The sequence below is a fragment of the Coloeus monedula genome, assembly GCF_965178545.1.
Source record: "Coloeus monedula genome assembly, chromosome: 22".
Taxonomy (NCBI): domain Eukaryota; kingdom Metazoa; phylum Chordata; class Aves; order Passeriformes; family Corvidae; genus Coloeus; species Coloeus monedula.
The window spans coordinates 4,874,038-4,890,677 of record NC_138802.1 but is presented as its reverse complement, the minus strand read 5'-3'; the positions used below and the strand labels follow the sequence as shown (position 1 = coordinate 4,890,677).

Sequence of the window (16,640 nt, the reverse complement as noted above, 5' to 3'; positions counted from 1 at the left end):
AATAAATCAATATAGATTAGATCACTGTTAAAATTTGTGGTTTTCAAAGACCGAGACACCTTGAGAAGGCAACGGGTCTGAATTGCAGTGAGTCTGTGTGAACTTCCACTGGCACTTTCAGGTCTGCATGGGCCAGTCTCATGATCTGCAGCTGTGAGCAGCTGTTTTAAGCAGGTTAGATGAAAAACTAGATGCACAGTAATGCACAGTAATGGCTAATACTACAACAAAAATATTTTGGGTTGTTCCTTAATTTGAAATTTTTACCATTCTCATGTTAATTTGTACAAAGGTGATGTGTAGTTTAACACTCTTTTCTTCTGTGTTTACTTAAAGGATTGCCACTTATCTTCAGACAAGATAATGCAAAAACAGATGCGGCTGGTCAATTCGAAGAGCATGAGCTTGCTAGAAGTCTCAGCCCACTGCTGTTCTGTTATGCTGATAAAGAACAGCCAAACTTGTAAGTAAGAAGGGCAATCAGGAGGAGCCTTACAAAGATGAAAATATTAAGATGACCTCTTAAATTATTAAGTTTTTTAATACTGTATTGAGCATGTTGGATTCTTAGACATTTCCTACTGAAAGCTGCTTGGTTGGCCAATTCTGTTGTGTCTCAATTTATTTCAAATTTTTTTGTTTTAAATTTCAAAGATAAAGGACACACAAATGCTGTCATGATTAATCAGTCTGGAAATTGCCATGCTTTTTACAGGACATGGCCATTGACACTTTACTAATGCGTTGAAAGGGTTTATAGCAGACATGCAGAATGAGTCGCTCAGTAAGAGATTTATCATGGCTTCAAATGTTTTTATATCCAGACGCAGATGTTCTTTTTCTGTCTGGGCATGTGTTTGATCACCAGCATCACGTTGCTACCTGATCCTTCATTTAAATTAGTAAATCTTTGTGTTTTCTTCTTACCCTTAGTTGCACAATGAGGGTTGGAAAAGGAATCCATCCTGAAGGCATGCCTGGCTGGTGCCAGGGTTTCTCCCTGGATGGTGGGAGTGGTGTCAGAGCCCTTAAGGTGATCCAGCATGGAAACCGGCCAGGCCTCATCTATAACATTGGTAGGTGCTGATGGGAACATCTGAAAATCCTGTGGAACTCTTGGTGAGATACAATGTCAGTGACCCCAGAAACAGAACAATTGCAGCAGAGAAACATATCTTCTTAAAGGCTTTTGAGGGTCCAGAGAAAATCATCGAACAAAAGATAGTATTCTAAGTAATTTTATATATTTGTTGTAAATTTTATTAGCTTAAAAATTAGTTTGCAGTTCTTTTTAATTTTACGTTTCATCGAGTGTTAATAACTACATTGTCAAACTGTTCTGTCTGCTTCTGTGTTTTTATTCCCCTTACATGTTAATTCCAAGTGCATTTTAAATCCCATGATATTACTCTGATTAATTTGAGTGTCTGTGTACTGTAACTGGTCAGCCGTGTGCTGTGTCTGTGGGTTTTGCTTAGCAGTGTCTGCATAGGCTGATGTGCAGGAATGCAGCTTCTGGAGTCCTTGTGCTCCTGGTGTACATAAAGTACAAGCAGGTTTTGGTTTTAAATTAGTTGAGAGTCTGGAAGTTACTCCACAGTGATTTTCGAGGAATTTTTCATATGTTTAAAAGTGAAATAATTACTTGCGTTGATGTACTTGTGATTGGGAACTGTTTTGTGTTTTTTTATCTTCAGTTATCTTCAGTATCTAAGTTGTACTTGAGAAATGCAGGGTAACAGATGTCTTTTACTATATAAAATGATTTTCCAATGCAAGTCAGTGGTATGGCACAGAAAGTGCATGTCAGGAACCCAAGAAGTAACTTGTGTTCTCTGAAATATATTGTGGTAGCTGTCTTTTTCTTTTGTAAATAATAGCTTTATTTTCACCTTGTTTTTATTACTAGGTATTGATGTTAAAAAAGGCAGAGGCCGTTATATTGACACCTGCATGGTCACCTTCGCTCCCCGGTACCTGTTAGACAATAAATCAAGCTACAAACTGGCCTTTGTTCAGCGGGAATTTGCCAGAGGTCGGGTAAGAAGCTTCCTGGTGGTGACTTTTTAGTACAGTATTGTACTTAGTCACAGAAACTGTTTACCAAGAAGAACGAGCAGGCATTGTTCTTTAAAGTATTGTTGGCTGATTATGAGGATCTTTCTCATTATTCCAATAGCAGCATCCACCTGACAGAAGAATGGCTGCGTTTGTATCTGAGAGGTGTATAGGTTAATAGTGGATTTTTCAGCGCTGGGATTATTTACCAATTATTTACCAATTTCTGTTCCTAGGGAACATCCAATCCTGACGGCTATATTTCCACCCTCCCTGGTTCCAGTGTTGTGTTCCACTGGCCACGGAATGATTATGATCAGCTGTTGTGTGTGAGGCTGATGGATATCCCAAACTGCATTTGGTCTGGGGGCTTTGAGGTCAACAAGAACAATTCGTTTCACATTAATATGAGGTAGCTGTGACCTATAAATCTTCTGCAGCTGCTGTGTTTTGATAGAAGCAGCTGTTTAACACTGCAGATAATGTAGATCAGAAGTTTACCTGTCTTTTACTGTGTTCTTGTTCAGGGACACCCTGGGAAAATGTTACTTCTTAAGAGTAGAAATTACCCTACAAGGAGCCACGTACCGCATTGCGTTCAGTGACACCGAGCAGTTACCGCCACCTTTCCGCATTGACAATTTTTCTAAGGTAAAAGAACCAAGCCCCATATTTTTTCCCTTTACTACTTTCAGTAAAAAAAGTAGAAGTTCTTCTGTATTTATTAGAAGTGGGAGCTGACTAATTTGTGTCATGAAATAAACACTATTGTCTGTGTATTTGTCTGTAATAATTGTAATTTTCTGAAGTTCTAGTAAAAACTGGTAGTACACAGCTGCTTAATCTTTATCAAATAATAGTGGTAACATTGTGGCTTTCATGAGTGCTTTAGAAGTCTTACAAGGAAGAGAAGTATTACCATTGAGAGCAATGATACTTAATCTGTTCTAGTCTCATAATTTAGATTAGCAGGGTTTGAGATGCTGCCATGGGACTGCAGACATTTTGAACCACAGATGACAGATACAAGCAAAGATGATGTTTCTCATCCCTTTAAGACTCTCTTTAATTGAGACCTGAATGGAAGAATATACATATGAAATGATTGGGGGGGAAAAAAGAAGTGATCTGAACGTGTTCCAGTCATCAACTCATAGTAAATGAGCAAATGATAGCAAAAAGTCTGTGTGATGAACAATTCCTGTATGAACAAACTCCTCCTTCCTGACTGTTACAGGTCCCAGTTGTGTTTAAGCAGCATGGGGTGGTGGAGCCCAGGCTGTCCACTGAGGTGAAGCCCATGACCTCTCTGGATTACGCATGGGATGAGCCAGTCCTGCCTCCCTTCATCATGCTGACAGTGAAAGGAGCAGGCTCCTCAGAAGTTGTTTGCTGCATGAATGACTTCCAAGACACCAAACAGCTTTACTATGAAAACTTCATCTATATAGCTGCTACATATACTTTCTCAGGGTAATTCTTTATATCTGTTGATGGAAATATTTTTAACGTTCACATTAAGCTTTAATTAATTAATATCAAATTATTACTCTCTTAATGGTTGCCATTCAAGAGTTTTTCACATGGAGTTAAACTTCTGTCTACCTTGTAGCTAGCAGAAGAAATGCCAGATTCTGAAGTTGTCTGGCTGTTGGTAATTTGTGTATTTTACCTCATTTGGACATAGTACTTTTGCTTTAGAGGTGCAGCTTGACACTGTTTATTCTGTCACACAGTGAGAAGGGTTTAGCATCTGGCATCTGCTGTGACCCCACTGTATGGTCAATGTGGTCTCGGAAGTCTGGATGTTTGGGGTCCCCTCTGGGGACTTAATTTCCTTTGTTGTATAAAGGACACTTTACCACAAGTCACACCTATTTACAACATGCCTGTGAGATTAAGCTTGCACTAGTTTATATGCTGCTGAAAACAGCTCTGGGAGATTGATACAGGACTTTGTTACTTTCCTCAATATGAGGTAGAAAACTGTCTTTGTAATTCATCTGTTTTGCCTGTGAAGTTCTGAGTTCTGGTGAGAAATCAAAGCCCCTTTTAAGAATGTAGTCAAGTTACCAGCTTGCCCTGGTAATTCCTAACAAGAGGGGAAAAAACCCCAATTTAAATGTTAGTCTGATGGGGGCTGTATTGGAAGTGTAAACTTCCAGTTTGAATTTTGGTGCAGATCTAATTCACTCTACAAAAGAAGCTGCTACTCTGAACAAACATGATGCTGTTCTCTTGGTGTTACAGGTTACAGGAGCCAAGTGTAAGACCAGTTACTTCAAATAAGGATGCTGCAAATGCAGAGCTTGTCCTTGATGTTTCTCCAAAGACTCAACGAGTTTTGCTGAAAAAGAAGGTACAATTTGACTTTTTTTTTTATACTACTGTTTTATACTATTGTTGCTGTGTGCTGAAGTAAAATCAAATGCTTGAGAGTAGGAGAACATTAAAAAAAAAAGTTCTAACTTCTAAAGGGTAGAGAGAGACTCCAAAGTGATGGGGTTTTTTGAGTTGTGGTAGTGCTTCCGTATAAGACTTTTATAGGGGTAAAGGTGACAGAAAAGGGAATTGGAATAAAGTAGTATGGAAGGTTGTAAATGCCCCCAAGACAACTGAATGTGGTAGTTGTGTGTTAGATAATCTCATAAAGTTACAAGGTAGGACATGCTCCCTTTTTGGGAGCAGTGTAAGCCAAGTCATGTGTTTCTGCAGCTCTTAAGAAATAGAAACTGTGTTTAAATATTGCTGAGTTTAGCAAACAGCTTGTAAATGCAGCTCTGCATCTAGCTGCTGTTATGTATTCATTGAATATCAGAGTTCAATCAGAAGTCTTTATCCAGACTAGTTCCTAATTCTAATTCAGGGCTCTGAAGTTAAATATATGCAAGTCATTCCAAGAATTATAATTCAAAGCCTCTGATAGAAAAACAGAAAAAAATATTTGCTCCGTATTATATTTAAATGTTGAATTTTTCTGCAACAGGAGCCAGGAAAGCGATCCCAGCTCTGGAGAATGACAGACACAGGAATGCTTTGCCATGAAGGTTCTTCAGTTCCTCATAACCCCCACAAACCTTCTCCTCGCTCCGAGGACTCCAGTATGATTTTAGATATCGCAGGCCTGGCAGCTGTCACAGATAACAGGTATTGAAATACAGTTCCTCAGGAAACTGATGGGGGTTTCTAACTGTGTCTTTGAAAACATACTTAATATGATATTCTCTGAATAGGGAAAGACATTGTTCTGAAGGCATGTGAAAGAGCTGGATTTTACCTGGTTTTATAAACAAACTTCATGTTCACCTGTGTGACTTGGAAGTACTTGTAAAAGCATGGCTGATGCCTTTCCAGCAGGTGACTGTAGACAGAGCACTTCAGAAGAGAGATTAGAAAAATGAGCTGGGACAAAGTAAATGTTCAGCATTAACCCAGGTGCAGAGTAAAAGTGCTGAGGTACATCCTCTGAGCACTGGAGTGTCCCCTGCAGGTATGAGCCCTTGATGCTGAGAAGGCCGGATCGACGACGCAGTACGACCCAGACGTGGAGCTTTCGGGATGGGAAGCTGGCCTGTGGTATCCATGGACTTGTTGTCCAGGTCAGTACTGATTATATGTTGAACCTGTTTTGTTTGTTGCTGATGTAGATGACAAAGTCATTTGGGCTTAGTATTGAAGTGAACCAAAAGGTTTGAGGCAAATTCAGAATACAGAGCAAAGCAAACTTGTGCAAACAGCTTATGTTTTAGGTTTATATTTGAATGTTCTTATTAATTTCAAATAACAGAAGATCTTGCACTAATAATTAGAAATTAGAAAAGTCTTTTAGTTAGTACCCTGATACTATATTGATCATTTCGTGATCAAATTACTGCAGCTTAGTAAGTAACTACTTGAAGCATCCAAAAAAGCTCTGTATTGATGTCTTTAGATGTTGACTCAGTAAGGATTCACGTTCTCATCTGCAGGTCCAGGGTTCGTCTTTTAAAAAGCTTCCTATCGTTTTTGAAAACTCTTCAGGAAGGACTTTCCAACATCCCTTGATGATGTGATAGCTTCAGTTTTAAATGTGCAGTGGGAATACTTAATTCCCACTTAACTATCAATTACCCACCTAATTATCAATTACTTAATTATTGATCTTGGCTGTTTCTTTTAGCTGCCAACTGATTAAACATTAGTTACCAGAAACTTTAGTAATATCAAGTAAAATGCTCTGGATTGCTCTTCTTTTCATTCCGAAGAATAAGGAGAGGAAAGTAAAATACAATTTTAAATTAATATATGTAAATAGTCATCTGAAGTATTTACCTATCACTTAGTTAGTTAATTTTCTTTCCTTACTCTTTTTTTCTTTCTTCAGGCAAAGGGAGGAATACAGGGTCTTCATGATGGAGCTGAAGTTGTTCTAGGTCCCGATACCTCACTTGAACTTTTGGGGCCAGTTCCACCTGAACAGAAGTTCACAAACCAAAAGATGAGGCCTGGCTCAGGAGTACTGGCTGTGAGAGTCATCCCAGATGGGCCAACTAGAGTTCTGCAGGTGCCAGTCCTTCATTAACTAGAATCTAGTTCATTATTTGCTTATACTGGAAATACTCTTTTTCTGTATTACGACTTCAAATCCTTATGAATAACTGCCTTTGTAATGACATGAAGGGGGTGGGAATATCATAAGCCAGAAACAGGTACTACAAAAGTTTTCCTTGTCCTTATTTTTTTAAAAAGATAATTTTCTAAGGTAGGACAATGTAGCTGTTATTTATATATACAAAAGGGATCTTGTAGTAATTCATTTGTTTTCAGATAATGGATTTTAACCAACGTAGAAATGATCGTTCATTCAGTGAAGGAGAAGAGCTTCCAGTTACGGAACAAGATCTGCGGAAGTTCAAAAATCCTGATACAGAGCAGGAGTTAGAAGTAAGATATGACAACTAGTACTTGCCTTTTTCATTTTAATTTTCATTTTCCTTCTACATTTCAGGGGGGGGATGATGGTCAGTAACTTCTCCTGATGATGACCTCGTGTTATGAACTTGTAGCTTTTCCTGCTACAACTTCTCCTTCTCAGAATTTGGGTTAATATGCCTTAACCCTCTTGATTCTAAGACTAATTCAATGCTGCTCAGTCTCTCTGGAGATGATCCTAAAAAAACAACTTCTTTGCAGAAATATGTATTTGATATCACAGGTTTTCTCAGTGTTGGTTTGTTAGTGGTGGATTTTTTTCCCCTTTTTTTCTCAGGTGCTTGTGAAACTGGAAGGTGGAATAGGATTGTCTTTGGTCAACAAAGTCCCTGAAGAGCTTGTGTTTGCAAGCCTCACCAGAATTAATGTCCACTACACTCAGCTCTCGACCAGTCAGGTGCTAGAGCTCAGTGTGCATGATATACAGGTATTTGCCGTTTTGAAACAAATTCATTTATTCATGGGTCTTCTTTGGTTTTTTGAGTCATAATAGGTTTGAAAAATATTTAGAGCTGTGTGACTGAGATTTTAATTCCTAAATATCACTGGAGTTTCAATTCTGTTTTCTGTCCACTGTGTAGGTGGACAACCAACTTATTGGCACCACACGGCCTTTTATGCTCTTTCTGACACCCAGGATGAGTGAGAATGAGCCCCTGGACCCTGGGCCTGCTGTGCAAGTCAATGCCATGAAATTTCCCAGTAAAAGTGCACTGACTGATATCTACAAGGTAAACCACAATGTTTTTATTCGTGCAACATAGGTATTACTTTGCTTAAATGACCTTTCCTGTTCTTAAATTTTACTTGTAATCTGAATTCAGTGGTTTATGAAATACACTTTGTTGAATCAGTTCTGAAGCTTAAAGGACACAGTGTCCACCTTCTCACGTTTGTGGTGTTCAAAGCTACAGCACAGTGATGAACAGGGTAATAAATATGTTTAAAAATATAAAAAAATCAGTCCAGACCCCTGCCTGTCCATGTCTGTGACCTTATTTTTCAAGGTAGTTCTTCTCTCCTGCGAACTGTAGCACAGTGAACCAGAATATCTGTGTTTTTTGCTCTTCAGGAGTTGAGTACAAGGTTATAAATTCTCTCTGATAAGCTGTTATCTTGCTGCATAAACTCTGTTCTGTGCACTGCAGCCTTTTGGAAACGTTGGTTATAAATTTATCCACCAACTGTGGTATGTATTGTGAGAGCAAAACTGAATTGGTTGTCAAGACTTACTTTCTCACTTGGAGTCTTCACGCATGTATTTTAACTCTGTTTTGAAAAGCAGCTGATTCCAGTGTTGGAAATGCAGCTAAGATTTTGAAGTGTTAGGATTAGGTAATAAAGCACAATGCCTTCCAGAAAATTGAAATAATCATCACTAGTTGTAGATAACTTGAAGTGAAGAAAGCTACCAAAGACATTTTGAAGGTGGGAGTCTTGCTACAAATCCACTTAAGTGAAATATTCCACTGGAATAGAGCACGTTGTCCTTTTTAATAGCTTACATGGATTATATTTCTGGTGTTAATGCTGTAAAATGAGACTTGTTTATTTCTGTAGCATCTGATGATCACTGCCCGAAAGTTCACAGTTCAAATTGAGGAGAAACTACTTCTGAAGCTGTTGAGTTTCTTTGGCTACGACCAGTCGGAATCAGGTGTGGTATAAAATTGCACAGCCCAGATTTACAGTGTACAGAAGTATTATGATCTTTGCATATAAAATAAGTAGAAAACACCAGCACACTCTTGGCTCTTTGGAACCTCCCACTCTTGAACAGAGCTGGAAACGCTTCAGTGGCCCCTGTGAAGCTGTTCATGGGTGTTGTGCCTGTTGCAGAGCTCAGGTGATTGCCCAAGTACAGCCTGTCTCTGGAAGGAGTTCAGTATTCATTTTCAGTTCCTGTATCTAGATTCATCTAAATTGGGATAAAAGAAATTGTGTTATTAATTTAGCAAGCCACTTTATTTAGTGATTTGTTTAGTTTGTTTATTTAACCCAGGGCTAGAAGTGGGATCTGTGTTAATTTGTTCCTTGGGCAGTTCCTCTTGCTTCAGTGCAAGAAAATTTTGTCTGACCTTTGTTGTGGCATCCATACCCTGGTTTTAATTGTAATGTAAGTTTTCTTTCATTCACTGAGGCAAGACAGACCTTTTCAGTCTTCTGATCTCATAGATGCTATTCTAATCCTCCTATTGTAGTGTTTATCTGTGCTTTGGAAACTTTATGAAATGTTTGTTTTGGAGTGGCAATTGAAAATATCACTTCTATTATGCAGTAGCCTGTGTACTATTACATAATAGCTGTCACAAGAAAGTAACTATTTTTGGCATGATTCCAAATGGGACGAAGCCTACAAGTGATGCTTCAGAGTTCTGTCTTGCTAATCCACACTATCCTCTGAATTGTCTCTGGAAAAATAACAGTATTGCATTTCACAGAGGACTTACAAACTTAGATCTCTAATGATGAGGAAGAAGTAAAAATTTTGAGTCTTGCTCTTAGCCTTTTAACTAATCTGCCCTTTGTTCTGGTTTACCCTGTTGCTTTTGCTATTTTTTTTCCTTACTGTACATTATTTGTAGTTTATCCACTGATGCTGATGCCATCCAAGATTCAGACAAAAATAATTTTCTCATTTACAGTCAGCATGTTTTATTGTTCATAAGTCTGAGTTCATAAGACTTGGTCATCTTTCGTCTTTCCCCTGCTTCCTGACACCACCCAGGTGCTCTTACAAATAACATGAGCCTGTTAATGTCGACCGAATTTGAGTCACTCTCCATGTAAATTGATTTATTGGATGTCTTCCATGTAGGCATTTTGTCCATTGTGTAGTGAATAATTGAAAGCTTTCTTTGTACATTATATTCTTAGTTGAGTGCGTAAGGAATTACAGAGAAAGTAGAGAGAGGAAAACAGACTGTAAGATCACAACGGCACAGTAGGAACATTGCATGGTTATGTGTTATCTCCTTGTTTTTGTGTGCTGATAAAGATAAATTAGAAGTGAGCTCACATAACAGGTTTTAGAGATGCAGAGCAATCTGACAAAAACTCTTGAGCTTCAGAGGTCAACTTCAAGTCACAAGGCATGAGTAATTTTGCTGGCTACATCAGCAGTCACACATACTTTTTATTTGTACAGAGGAATGTTAACTCTTAACAGAGTGTGCATTCCTAACCCCATACTTATTTATCTTTAATTGGTTCTGATTCCTGTGTTTTGTCTGGATGCAGAGGTTGAAAAGTATGATGAGAACCTCCATGAGAAGGTTGTTGAACAAGGCGGAGGACAAAAACGATACTACTTTGAAAATCTGAAAATCAGTGTGCCTCAAATCAAGTTGAGTGTCTTCACTTCCAACAAGCTCCCTTTGGATCTCAAGGTACACCAGTGCATTCTCAGAGTGGGCTTCCAGTAAAGAGAAAGAAAAGGGAACAGAAGCTTTAACTTAATACTCTTCAGTTTCCATTTACTTTTGCATTATCTAAGTTACAAATAATAGAAGTTTCAGCAACTTCTGACATTTAATTAGCATAATTTCCAGTCTCTTCTGTAATAGTCCTTAATTTTTGTAATTTCAGTTGAAGCACAGCCAGCTGGACCTCACTGCTTTACAAAGGACCTTAGTTGCAATAATGGAAGTGTAAAGAGCTTGAAGGGAATTGCTATCATAAAATAAGAAGTTACTCAATTTAGGGAACAGAAATACAGGACAACTCTGAGTGTTTTCATCCAAAAAATGTTGTTTCATTGGAATTGGAGAATTTGCATGAGCACTGTGCAATATGGTCAAAAATTAAAGTAAATTGAGACTGATTCATATGGTCATAAATCTGGCACAGTTGGTAAGTGAACCAAGGATTCAGATTCTAGCCAGAACATAGTCTCATCCGGTGTTCCCAAATCGTGTGTTAGGACACACAATTCCTGGACACAATAAAGTGGCAGCAGTGAGTTTCCACTTCAAAAATGATTAATTTAGCATTTCAGTCAGAAATATTTCAGTTCTCTCTGAGCTAATACAACTGCTTTCCTCCAAGGTGGGAGAGCTGAAACAAAACCAACCAACCAAACCATGAAAAACCCTCCCTATTCTGGAGGAACTGAGCTGCTGCCTTTTCAAAAAACCAAAACTGAGATACCAGCTGGGCTTTTTTGTCCTTGATATTAAGGACATCATGATGAGAAAGCTTCTAAAGAAGTTTAGTTTTGTGTAATGAATGTCTGTCATGGAGTCTTACCAAGATGATACAGAAGATCACCAGTCGTGCATTCTTGTATTGCTTTTACCAAATCCTTGTGCAGAGGACAGTTCAATAGCTAGCTGGGATATTCCTTGCCTGTGATATTCCTAGGTATGATATTCCTGAGCCGTGATAGTCCTTACCACTAAATAATAGCAGCATAAATAATAGTCCTGAATATGTGTTTGCACTTTAGCTTCAACACAAAAACCCTTGTAATGGCATTAGCTGAAATGCAGACTGAGGAAACAGAGCTAGTGGTGAGTGCCTTTAAGAGCCCAGCACTGTGCACTGTTTTGTTTGGATTTCCTACCACCCTTGGTACAGGATTGCACATGGATCCATCTTGGCAGCTGTCAGCAGTGTTCTCAAGAGAAAACTTGGCGTATACATTTTTCCCCATAATGTTAACAGTCCCTGCATATTCTGTATATTGACTTTCACAAAAAGAGTTCCATTCAGTTCTGTAGCACAGGAAAGTTCAGGGTAGGAGGGACAGAAAAATCACCATAGAGCCTTTGTGGAAGTTTTTCTAACTACCTCTGATGTTTCTGGCTTGGACTTGGCTGTCTGGTAATTTGGTGTAGACAGATTATTTTTATTAGGTACCAGTATTAACAAAGTTGCCTTATATAATATGTGATAGTTAAACAGGAAATTACTTCCTACCCAAGTGAATAATGAGGACTACTCTGGTTGGTCATCCATTTACTGAAAAAATAAATAGCTCTTTTCTTACTCGCAGACTTAACTCAGACCTGTAACTTGCCTTAATTGCCTGCAGATGGCACAAAAACTCGTGTTCCCTATACCAGGCAGCTTTCGTGATTAATGTGTAAAGATATAACATCAGTGTGAGGCTTCTTGCCTTCTTCAGAGTGTCTGATGTTGGTGAGTGTACAGATGCCATTATAAAGACCTGAAGAAGAAGAAGACTCTTTCTGTCTTAAAAAATTAGATTTTTTTACAATTTTTTTTCCAAAATTGTTTTATTCATGTGTGTATCTTTAGATGTATAGCTTGTCCACCTGAAATGTAGTTTTTTGTATATAAATTGTACAAGGTACGTATGGCCTATGAGCTAATGACAATCTTAGTTTTCTTCCTTGCAAAATAATGGGAAAAGCTAGTTTAAAGAATTTTTGTACACCATATAATGTTAAGATATGAGCCACAGGCTTACAGTAAATTATGTATGTTACTTCAGCTCATCCTGACATTTAATCCCTTCACAGAAGTTCAGCAGAGTGGAAAATAGCCAGTTTTGTCAAGGAAATTCAGTTAGGGTTGGTTTAATTGAAGATTAGAACACTATAGCAAAGTTATATATGGAATCTTAGACACATTTTGGTTTGAAATACTCCTATCAGGTGTGGGAAACAGATTGCATTTGGGAAGGTTAGTGACTCTTGAGTTATTGAAGAAATACAGTGCTAAAAAGGAATCAATACTTAAAATTAAAAGATTTGTGGGTGATTGCTCTCTGTATCAAAGTGTCCACACTGCAGTGGTAGAGAACTCCAGCAGCTTCAGAGAATTTTGGTTTGTTACCCATTTAAAGGTAAATTCACTTGGATGCTCTGAATGAGAAGCAGAGAAAAGAATTAGAATGGCAATATCTTTTATTTACTCAGGCATTGAAAAGCACACTGGGATTCCCTCTGATCCGATTTGAAGATGCTGTGATTAATCTGGATCCTTTCACTCGAGTCCATCCATATGAAACTCAGGAGTTCATCATTAATGACATTCTGAAACACTTTCAGGAGGTCAGTGCGATGGAGATTATGTCGTGGCAAAGGTTGAACTTCTCTTGGTTGAGGAGTTCTCCACCAAGGATATGGGAGCTCTTTCCTCACTATTAAGTGTTAGTGCTGTTTTGCTTCTTTGGTATATGGAGAAGTAGTATCCCAGAAGAATTCTAAGAATACACTGCATTTTAAGATGAAACTATTGTTAATTTTACTGGTATTTGTGTGTTGCTTTCTCCAGTAAACCTACCTGGGTTGGCAGAAGCTTCTGTTGTGGGTGGGATGTTTTTTTTTCCATCAACCTTGCTCGTGTTAATGTGATCCATAAGAAATACTTCATTCTTCCTCTTGATTTTTACAGGAGCTGCTGAGTCAGGCAGCAAGGATTCTAGGTTCTGTGGATTTCCTTGGCAACCCAATGGGTCTACTGAATGATGTTTCAGAAGGTGTTACTGGACTTATAAAGTATGGCAATGTGGGTGGTCTCATCAGAAATGTCACTCATGGAGTATCAAACTCTGCTGCAAAGGTAAAAATTGTGATAATAAAGTTTGCTATAACAATAAGCAAAAAATAGGCAAGAAGTCAAATAGAACTATTGACCATGCTTAAATTGCTTTATGTCCTGTTTGTTTTGTAAAAATGGTGTTTGAAGTGTAGATTTTGTTTTTCGTAAATGCTTTTTATACATCCCAGGGATGCCAGAAACAGGAGTCAGTGGACCACTCAAAACCCTATTATTGCTGTACAGATACTTGCAGGTTGAATCAACAGTTAACCAAAATGAGAAATAATTTGCTCCTACATGGAAATGAACAAAGCTGTGTTAAATTGTGTATATAATCTACATAGAGAAGAGAGAGAGCACTAGAGGAAGGTGGAGTATTTAAGGGGTTATTTAGTATAACAGGAGTTTTTAGCTGTTATTTTTGAGAAGTGATTAAGCTGATGTGAATAGCAATTATGCTGACTCTTGAGGTTTGGGGGTTTTTGTGCCACATAGCAACAAACTAAGGAATTTCTAGATTGCTTTGTATTTATCTGTGGTTTAATTCTAAAGTGTCTGCATGGTGAACATTGTTTTGTCCTTCCTGATAACAGCTGAGAGAATTCAGTTACATCAGTGAAAATTACTGTATTTAGTGCCCAAGAGAGGGATGATCTGAGGCAGGAGTTAGAAATAGGAAGAGGTTTGGATCATGGTTGATGCCGTACTTGATGCTGAGCAAACATACATGTTGTGTCTGCACAACCCTTCATGGGTAAAACTGCAGTAATGCTTTTTTGACACAAGGATGTGTTGCTAAGTTTGGTTTTGTGAAAATTCTTTACTTTCTATTATTTTCATCTTCCAAGTGGGTAACTTTGTATGTGTGTATTGTCATGGTTCATCCTTTAACAACCTTTCCCACTTACTTGTATACAAGGAAATCTGCTTTTTCCCCTCCTTAGTGGAAAAAGGTGATTCAGAAGATTCAGAGTCTCCATAATTAAAGAGAGTTCAAGACTAACATTATCAAACCTAGACCATCACCAAGTGCACAGCTGGGTCTGACCCGGAGAGCTGAGGAAAGATGACATGCACATTCTCTGTCATAATTACCTTGTTTGCAGCATTAGCCTATTTTCCACAATTTCAAGAAATTCAAACAAAATGCCATGTTGATATTCCTGTCTCAATCTCCTAGTCGGTGGTTCTGTAATTCTCAGCACTGCAAATACAAGCTGATCCAGGCAGTCTGGTAGGAGACTTGCTGAGCTTCTGGAAGGCAGCTGTATCTGTCTGCAAATGAGTACTTTTGTCCATGCTTTCTCCTCGTGGTTGTAGTCTCTGGTGACCCATCCACTCCACCCGATAGAGTATGTTTCTTTAGAATTTCCTTTCTGTAAAGTGTTGTTTCCTCATCACAGTCACATCTGCAGCAACAGTCTCATAAATCTTCCTTTAAAAGGCACGAGCCTTCCTCTGTTTCCCACAAGGGCAAGGTCATTCCTTGAACTTTGGAGTCATTTGTAACCAAGGGGTTTGTGAAGGAAGATTTTCAAAGGCAGAAGGGCAGTTGGATGCTCAGTTCCTTTCAAAATTCAACAGGGGCTGAGTGCCTGCTCCCCATTTATACCTTTGAAAATCACGCCATGTACTATTTATCTGTCTTCCCAGGTATTTTTTTTCTTTCTCCTTGATATATCAAAAATGTCTCTGTGATGCAAGTCTCACACAGTTCCCTTTTCAAAGCTTTTTATATGGTTTATGTATTTGTCCTTTTGGAACAAGGAGAGCAATCTGTAATTTAAGAAGGCTTAGTAGTACATTGTGGAGCTCCTTGATGAGTCTTCCTTCCAAAGGTTGAATCTTCATTCTGATGCATAGAAGACAATGGTAAAAAAGGCTCAAAATAGTCAGGTTAAATTCTTCCTTATGTGTTGCACTGCTTTCAGGCATTTAAATGTGCTTGAAAATTAAGCCCAGAATGTCCGTATGATAAAAAAATTGGCATTTCAAGTACAGTTTGTGATGTATTATGTACATGGTACAGCACAGAACTTTGTCTTTTACTTCTGTTCTACCTTGTGTGTGCCTTATGAGTGTATCTAGGATATGTGAAGTATTGGTAAAGAAAATTATGTGGAGAGAAAAAACAATTTGAGTTAGTCAAGAGAAACAAAACTGAAACAATAGGTCATTTTCATCTTGCTGTTGGTGCTCTGGAAAGGTATTTTTAGGTATATTTTCACTGCATAAATTTTCACCTGATTCAGCTGTGCCACAGAGGGCTCCTGTCTTTGCAGCTTATTCTGTGGATCTGGTAATTAAAGGAGTCAAAACTAGAGGAGCCTGTGTCCTGCACAGGCACTGAGGGTTGGGAAAAAATCTCCATTTTGGTTGTTTGAGTACCTGACTTACGAAGTGTCTAAAATAAAAATCTATCCTAGATTTTAAGATGAGTTAGCTATTAAGGTGTGAGTAGATAAACGAAGAGGAATACTATAATCATGGCTTTTAAAGTAACACTGCTCAACTGAATCAAGAAGTAAGCTATTGGAGTTGTATCTGGTTTTGTCATTTTATTGCTTTTCTATTTTATAGTTGTGCTGATTATCCTTGTAATGGCTTTTCCATGCATTTCTGAGCATGCAGTGGGTAATGCCTTCTTTCAAGTGGAGAGCTGTGGTGTATTTAAATTGGCACAAACCCTTAGGTTAAATAAAGTTCACTACAGACAGTTTTGTAGTTTTTATCCCTTGGAGACTCCCAAGTTCTGTATTTTAAAAAGTTCTTTGATCCTAAATATAGACACCTGAGGGAATTTCATTCCCTCTGAATGGAGCCTTCTGTAGTTGCCATATGCGTAGAAATGTCTCACATTCTTGGCATCCACACTTTCTTTATTTCCCCTGTTAGGCATGATAGAACTAAATCCTAAATTGTTCCTGTTTCAGATGTGTTTCAATTAGAAATGAATATTGAACACTGAATTAGCAGCTGACCAAAACTGTTCTGTAGCCTGTGTTCTCCAAATAGAAAAATAAGTGTGGTTGTATCTATTACTGGCAACTAGGTGTTGTGCTGACATAGTGAAAGTCCTGGTGGTAAAGGATTGAAAAGAT

General features: G+C 38.2%; 1 protein-coding gene across 6 annotated transcripts in view; it reads left to right on the top strand.

Annotated features, from left to right (window-relative positions):
* The window catches only part of VPS13D (vacuolar protein sorting 13 homolog D), a 96,856-nt gene that overhangs the window by 45,285 nt on the left and 34,931 nt on the right, over window positions 1-16,640 (top strand). For all 6 annotated transcript variants that reach the window (XM_082295692.1, XM_082295691.1, XM_082295689.1 and 3 more), the window contains 17 exons: window positions 337-463; window positions 934-1,076; window positions 1,910-2,040; window positions 2,295-2,470; window positions 2,586-2,709; window positions 3,296-3,531; window positions 4,309-4,417; window positions 5,045-5,205; window positions 5,549-5,657; window positions 6,422-6,601; window positions 6,865-6,981; window positions 7,307-7,456; window positions 7,611-7,760; window positions 8,590-8,686; window positions 10,270-10,418; window positions 12,915-13,049; window positions 13,393-13,560. In XM_082295692.1, the coding sequence (XP_082151818.1) occupies window positions 337-463; window positions 934-1,076; window positions 1,910-2,040; window positions 2,295-2,470; window positions 2,586-2,709; window positions 3,296-3,531; window positions 4,309-4,417; window positions 5,045-5,205; window positions 5,549-5,657; window positions 6,422-6,601; window positions 6,865-6,981; window positions 7,307-7,456; window positions 7,611-7,760; window positions 8,590-8,686; window positions 10,270-10,418; window positions 12,915-13,049; window positions 13,393-13,560 (2,462 nt within the window). The remainder of the gene's footprint in view (window positions 1-336; window positions 464-933; window positions 1,077-1,909; window positions 2,041-2,294; window positions 2,471-2,585; window positions 2,710-3,295; window positions 3,532-4,308; window positions 4,418-5,044; window positions 5,206-5,548; window positions 5,658-6,421; window positions 6,602-6,864; window positions 6,982-7,306; window positions 7,457-7,610; window positions 7,761-8,589; window positions 8,687-10,269; window positions 10,419-12,914; window positions 13,050-13,392; window positions 13,561-16,640) is intronic.